This window comes from Portunus trituberculatus, chromosome 10 (assembly GCF_017591435.1).
Source record: "Portunus trituberculatus isolate SZX2019 chromosome 10, ASM1759143v1, whole genome shotgun sequence".
NCBI classification, from domain to species: Eukaryota; Metazoa; Arthropoda; class Malacostraca; order Decapoda; family Portunidae; genus Portunus; species Portunus trituberculatus.
This window is the reverse complement of record NC_059264.1, coordinates 7,044,083-7,051,582: the sequence shown is the minus strand read 5'-3', so window position 1 is coordinate 7,051,582 and position 7,500 is coordinate 7,044,083. Positions and strand designations below refer to the sequence as shown.

Genomic DNA, 7,500 nt, shown 5'->3' with positions numbered 1-7,500 from the left:
AGAGACCGAGAGATCACCATTGCCTGTGTCTTCTCAGGGGCGAACTGCACCTGCCAGCGCTTTCCCCACTCTTGTATCACGCCGAGTTGTCGGTTGACGTCATCGATGGCGTGACAACAATTCTGGCGAGGGTAGGAGATGGACAGCGTGCAGTCATCAGCATATGCGGAGATTGCTGGCAGGCTCCTGAGAAGGTCGTCAATATACAGGTTCCAGAGGACCGGTCCCAGCACAGATCCCTGAGGGACTGAGGCTCCCACTGGAAGGTCCCCTGACTGCTGCCCGTTGACGACGACATGTAGGGTTCTTCCTTGTAGATAGTCGCTCATCAACATTAGCAGGTGGCCTTGTATGCCTTTGGCACGAAGCTTTTCAAGCAGGCCTGCATGCCATACCCGATCAAAGGCTCCTGCTATGTCGAGGGCGACTACAAGGGTGTCCAGGCCATTGTCCAGGGGAGTCCTGCCAATCCCTGGTTAAGAGCATCAGAAGGTCTGATGTGGAGCGGCCGGATCTGAACCCATACTGCTGGTCAGATAGAAGGGAGTGCTCCTGGAGGTGGCTGTTGATGGCTTCAACCACTATCCTTTCGAATATCTTTCCCACTACCGACAGGAGGGAGATGGGCCTGTAATTTGCAGGGTCAGATCTTGATTTTTTCTTGTGGATCGGCACCACACGAGCCTTTTTCCACATGGCAGGCCATGTTTTTTTCCCTGGCACAGGCAGTAAATATTTTTGTAAGTGGCGATGCCAGTTCTTCTGAGCAGTGGCGCAGGACTTGTGGGCTGATGTCGTCCGGACCAGTGGCTTTCCTGACATCTACTGCTCTCAGAAGGCGTTCCACTTGCTCCTGAGTCACCATCACCTCTGTCAATGCCTGGTCACACTCCTGTTCCATCTGTGGAGGAGATCGATTTGGGTCAGGGACGGACATTTTAGTCGAGAAGAGGTCAGCCAGGAGTTTTGCCTTCTCCTTGCTGCTGGTGGCTGTGGTGCCGTCCTGCTTGGTGAGGGGAGGGATAGTTTCATGGTGGCTGCCTCCTTGCCTCTCCTTGACAAGGGCCCACCAAGTCTTGCTCCCAACCCCTGGGCCACAGAGCTTAGATTTGAGGTCCCTCTCCCACCTCTGTTGTGCCCACTTACATGTGGCCACCATACTCTTACAAGCCGCACGATGCCTGGCTTTGTTGCGGCTGGTCGGGTTCCTCTTGAGTCGTAGCCATGCGGAGTACTTCCTCTCTGCAGCGCATCGACAGCGGTAACCAAACCATGGCTGGTCGGTTGGCTTGGAGGTGTACTGGCGGTGAGGGACGTGTTGCTGCTGCAGTGTTTTGAGGCGCTCGGTAAAGGCTGTCACCATAGCATCAGCTCTTCCCGACAGTAGGGCTTGCCAGTCTGTTTGTTGCAGGTCACTCTTGAGGGAGCACCAGTCTGCTCTATCCCACTGCCAGATGGTACGAGAGCTGGCCTCATCCCGTGCAACTCCCACATCTACCCGGGTCAGGATGGCGTGGTGATCCGAGCTTCCCACTGGTTCGAGCTGATGGCAAGTGGCTGTTCCCTCTCTCAGGTCGGTGATGACGGGATCCAGCGTCCCCCCACGCTCGTGGGTTGGGAAGGTAACAAGGTCCGTAAGGCCCTGTACCGTCAGGAGATTTCCATAGGCAGCTTCCTCGTGGTGGTGATTTAAGTCCCCAACAATCAAGACATTCCTGCAGCGGTGACGTGTCAGCAGGACGTCCAGTGTCTCTGTCAGAAAGTGGAGGGGGGCAGGTCCCTGCCTTGGGGGTCTATACATAACGCAGAGAAGGAGGGCGGTGCCATCAGCCAGTGCTACCCTGAGAAACATTGCCTCTATCGTGGGCGGTAACTCTATTTCCAGTCTCTGGGCTTGCACTCCTTCCTTGAGGCACAGAGCAACACCTCCTCCTTGTCTCCCCTGGCGGTCGTTTCTGTACCAGGGGGAGTACCCACGTATCCTGCCGAAAGATGGCTCCACCTCGCTGTTGAGCCATGTTTCTGTCACTACAGCAATGTCCACCTGATGTCTCAGGACAAAACTGTGGGTCAGATGTTGGTGCGAAGGCCTCGCACGTTGGCTGAGAGGACCGTCAGTTTTCGGTGAGGCCTTCCTCCGTCCGCCATTTTACCTGAGAGGTTGGGTGCTGGGGGCGCTGGGGTAGGAGTGGGAGGTGTCCACTGCCAGCCAGTTGTTTGGTCCCAGAGAGGAGACTGGGGCACGATGTGAGACAGTCCCGGCGGTGGAGGCACGTGTCTGGTGGCAGGCTGCCTGGTCTCGGCTATTACTCGTCTCAGAAGGTGTTCTTGCCTTATGTCAGCAGCCTTCGAGTAGCACTTGTCCTCAGTGTGGCCTCGCCGGTAGCAGTATCCACAATTTTCCGTTCTCCCTCGTCGTGGGGAGGCGAGGTGCTGCCAGGAAGTGGGGTGGGTACTGTCGTCTTGCCAGGCCGAGTAGCAAGGGGGAGGCGCCTGCTCTCTCTCTCTCTCTCTCTCTCTCTCTCTCTCTCTCTCTCTCTCTCTCTCTCTCTCTCTCTCTCTCTCTCTCTCTCTCTCTCTCTCTCTCTCTCTCTCTCTCTCTCTCTCTCTCTCTCTCTCTATATATATATATATATATATATATATATATATATATATATATATATTTAATATTTATTTTTTTTTTATTTTAAACAGATGGTTATGTATATTACATGGGACAGTTAAGTATGCCTATGCTAAAGCTCGTCCTTGCCGTAGGTGAGGTATCTTAAAGCTACTGCCCTTACACTTACATTATAAACAAATTGTAATGTAGTAATAACTAAACTTGATTTTAATAGATAATATTAGATGAATACTTAAAAATACTATGTACATCCTAGGCGAAGCATTATGTACAAAATTGACATTAAGGAGGGTGTAGACGCAGCCACCTATGGGCTGCTACCTTAATTTGCTGTGTGGACAGGCCTCTTCACAGTTAATGCCTTCTATCCGAAAGCCTGCCTCTGTCTGTCTGTCCGTAGCAGCCACTCATTCACTGTACACTTGAACTGCTGCGTGGACCAGCAGCCCTCTACACTCGCTTGCACAGCAACAAAAGCGTTCCACAAGCCGATATACGTGTTGAGGAACTGCCTTTGTTGGTGCCACGTTCTGCACCTGGGCTGGATCAGCTCCCCAGGGGCACGGATGACGGTTCTGGTGGCAATCTCGGCCTGTCGGGCAGGCTGCTGGAGTTCTCTCTCTCTCTCTCTCTCTCTCTCTCTCTCTCTCTCTCTCTCTCTCTCTCTCTCTCTCTCTCTCTGTAATAATGAAACATATATAAACTGATAAATGAATACATAGTGATTAATATAATAATAAACAAATAAATATACATAATGCTATGAACATATACATTGTAATATAGTAATAATAGTAATGTAAATATGTGGACATGAGCCACCACAATCTCTCTCTCTCTCTCTCTCTCTCTCTCTCTCTCTCTCTCTCAAGTCCCAGAGGTAAATGAACACTAGAGCAAGCTTGATCTAACTGACAAACAAACTTTCTATTGAATTATTGATAATTTGACTACTCCGGTTCATCTTTCGCTGATATCTTCACTTGTTCTAAGCAGCCACCTTCATTAGTTAACAATGAAGACTACCAGCAAGTGTAAAAACAACCAGTTCCTTTGTACATGAATACGGGATACTGTAGAGAGGGGAATCATAGTGTCACGCTTTCAAACAACGAGATTGAGCAAAGCAGAGCAGACACTGGAGAAAAAGTTGTCGACATTAAAGAAAACGGAGGTGATGTTAGTTTAGTTATCCCTCAAAACTTGTTGCGCGCTTGATTTCTATGTTGGTTTTCAATGGGAAACTCATTCTTTTTTTCAACAAAGCTAAGGATGGAAAGGCACGCAGTTGTTGCAATTATATGTAATGAAATGTGACATAGAAAGTTGTGTTTTGTCTCTTATTGAACTTTTTATTCTTTCTCGCTTTGTTTTCTTTTCTTTTCTTCTTCGTTGTTTCCTTGCTTTCTTATTTTTTCTTTAAATTTACTTTTCTCCAAGCTTCCTTTATTTCTTGTGTCTCCATTTCTCTTTGTCCTTTTTCTAACTTCTCCCTTTTTTTTTCTCTCCCTTGCATTATCATCATCATCATCATCATCATCATCATCATCATCTCCACATTTTCCTGTTATCTTATCTATGCATTATTCTCTCTCTCTCTCTCTCTCTCTCTCTCTCTCTCTCTCTCTCTCTCTCTCCACGCGATAACACAGTTTCCGGTATCAAATTATTGCAGGTGTGAAAAATTTATGAGGCATCGTCACCTGCCTTCATTAGTGGCATGACATCTCCATTCTGCCCCTCGTCTTCCTCTTCTTCTTCCTCTGTCTTCTTCCTCTTTCTCCTCCTCCTCCTCCTTCTTTTCTTCTTTCGATCTCGGTCGTTTTCTCTGTTAAAGGTTCTTATTCTCTCTCTCTCTCTCTCTCTCACACACACACACACACACACACACACACACTGGTGGAGCCCTAGATGTGTGCGTGTGTGCAAGCGTGCGGGTGACAGCGGCGTGAATGGGGGGCTGCACGGTGCGGGGCGGGATTGGGTGGGAGGGCCTGGCACCACCACTACCACCACCACCTCCACTGAGGCACCGAGGGGCGGCAGTGTGGTCGAGACAGTGATGGTGGGTGGACGTCGCCGCGCGCGCTGATGTCGGCCTTGCGCCACCCTCTTTCGCGTCTGGCAGGGGTGCGGGTGCTCGCCCTCCTGCTGCTGCTGCTGCTGCTGCTCTACCCAGGGCACGCCTCTGCCCAGCACCATCACCAACAGCAGCAGGGAGACCCAGGGGGCGCGGCGTCCGGGGGGCGGCGTGCCCTGGTGACGGTGTCGCTACATATGCAGGACCGTCGCGGCAAGTACACGGAGCAGGAGGTGAAGTTGTGGGGCGCCTTCTCCCCCCTGGCTGCCGCCGCCCCCGCCGAGGGGAGGGTTATACAGGTGAGGCTGCGGGAAGGGGCCTGTGGGACGCCTTGGGGCCTCCCCGGGGACGGACAGAATGCCATGGGCGCAGCCGACACGCCAGGGGTGCCACCACAAGGCCGCGGAGTGCCAGGGGTGCCACAGGCAGACAAAGACCGCCGCCTCCACACCGCCAGGCACTGTGTTTCCCAGGTCCGCTGCGTGCCGCCCTCGACCGCCCTGCGTGTGTCTGCGTGCCGTCACGGGGTTTGGCAGTGATGGTGTCGCCACAGTGTCAGGTGCCATGATCCTTTCCAGGGTGCCATAATGTGCATAGCGCCATGGAAGCCTCAAAGTGCCATTAAAGTTGTCTGGGTGCCACAGCGTCCCTGGCGTGGCACTGGCGTCCCTGGGGTGTGATAAGGTGCCAAAAAGACCGTGTTTTGCCAGTGACGTGTGCGCCATTGTTACACACACACACACACACACACACACACACACACACACACACACACACGCTATTGCTGGGGTCAGGGGTTGGAGTTGCTCAGTTGATGTGCAGGTGGAAGACATTATCAATTTGAAGGAGAGATCTACCTCTTCCTCCTCCTCCTCCTCCTCCTCCTCCTCCTCCTCCTCTTCTTCTTCCACTTCCTTTATTCTCTTCCTACGCCATTACCTTTCTGCCGTGTAAACCAAACTCAACATGTGCGTGTCATCTTGTGTGTGTGTGTGTGTGTGTGTGTGTGTGTGTGTGTGTGTGTGTGTGTGTGTGCGCGCGCGCGCTCCCCTTTTATGTTATATTTATGCATAAGACACACACACACACACACACACACACACACACACACACACACACAGAGAGAGAGAGAGAGAGAGAGAGAGAGAGAGAGAGAGAGAGGATGCCTCATGACTATTGATCTCCCAGTAGCCCAGAGAGAGAGAGAGAGAGAGAGAGAGAGAGAGAGAGAAAATTTAACTTGCCACTAGTATTGTAGGAAATGACCAAGGTGAGAGAGAGACAGGGAGAGTTTGGCAGGGAGAGAGAGAGAGAGAGAGAGAGAGAGAGAGAGAGAGAGAGAGAGAGAGAGAGAGAGAGAGTAGGGGGTGGGGGGGCGACAGCTGTGGGCAACATTTCAAGAACTTTTTGTATACCAGAGGACATCAAAGCTGGCCGGCCTCTCTCTCTCTCTCTCTCTCTCTCTCTCTCTCTCTCTCTCTCTCTCTTGCGTGTGTCTGTTTAACTTCTCTTTTGCTTCTCTTCGTTTGTCTCTTGTCTCTCTCTCTCTCTCTCTCTCTCTCTCTCTCTCTCTCTCTCTCTCTCTCTCTCTCTCTCACACACATGTACACAAGTTTGTTTACTCATGTACGCATTAGTGTTTACATGTGTGTGTGTGTGTGTGTGTGTGTGTGTGTGTGTGTGTGTGTGTGTGTGCGTAAATACTTCTTTCATACGTACACAGCACAAGGTTTATATGTGTGCGTGTGTCTGCGTTTTTTTCCTCTTCTCTCCTTTCATGTACGTAAGTGTGTGCACCAATTCTCGTCTTTAGCAATGTTTGTGTGCGTTTAAAAGACAGGAAGACAGGAAGTAGCATACACGAGGAGGAGGAGGGGGAGGAGGAAGAAGAGGAGGAGGAGGAGGAGGAGGAGGAGGAAGAGGAGACACCTGAGAATTCACTAATATACCTCCTTTTCTTCTTTTTATTCTTCCTCCTCCTCTTCCTCCCACATTTTTCATAATCTCCCTTCTCATTTACTTCCTCCTTCTCTTCTTCCTTCTCCTTCTCATCCTCCTCTTCGTCTTTCTCATTGTCTTCTGCTTCCTCCTCCTCCTTCTCTTCCTTTTTCTTATTGTCTTCTTCCTCCCCATACTTGAAAATCTTTATCCTCCTCCTCCTCCTCCTCCTGCTTTGCTACTATCGAAAACATAATAGGGAAGAACGAAGAAAAACGAGGAAAAGATAAGATAAATAGAGAGAGAGAGAGAGAGAGAGAGAGAGAGAGAGAGAGAGAGAGAGAGAGAGAGAGAGGTGGAAAGGGAGGAATAAAACAAGACAGAATAAAACCACGTACAGTTTAATGAAATAAGAAGAGAAAGAAGAAGAAGAGGAGGCGAAGGAAGAGAAGAGAGAGGAGGAGATGATAAAGGAAGTGTGTGTATATGATAAGAAGAGAGGAGAAAAAATATGAAAGGAAGCATCTCCCTTTGAAGAAGAGGAAGAGGAGGAGGAAGAAGAAAATATTGAGGAGGAAAAGGAAGAAGAGAAGAAAAGGAAGCAGAATAGAGAGAAGAAAGGAAGAGAGAGAAGGCGAAGATTAAGAAGAAAACATTAAGCAGGAGGAGGAGGAGGAGAAAGAAAAATAAAAAGCAAATGATTGTTGTAGTTGTAGTAATGGTAGTAGTAGTAGTAGTAGTAGTAGTAGTAGTAGTAGTAGTAGTAGTAGTAGTAGTTGTTGTTGTTGTTGTTGTTGTTGTTGCTGCTGTTTCTCCGTAAGTGAATTAGTAACTACTCCCTCTATCTCTCTCT

General features: G+C 49.8%; 1 protein-coding gene across 1 annotated transcript in view; it reads left to right on the top strand.

The window, feature by feature from the left end:
- Positions 1–4,664: 4,664 nt before the first annotated feature.
- The window catches only part of LOC123501895 (atrophin-1-like), a 41,448-nt gene continuing 38,612 nt past the window's right edge, over positions 4,665–7,500 (top strand). The window contains exon 1 of the mRNA XM_045250947.1: positions 4,665–5,008. Within this exon, the coding sequence (XP_045106882.1) occupies positions 4,721–5,008 (288 nt within the window). The 5' untranslated portion in view covers positions 4,665–4,720. The remainder of the gene's footprint in view (positions 5,009–7,500) is intronic.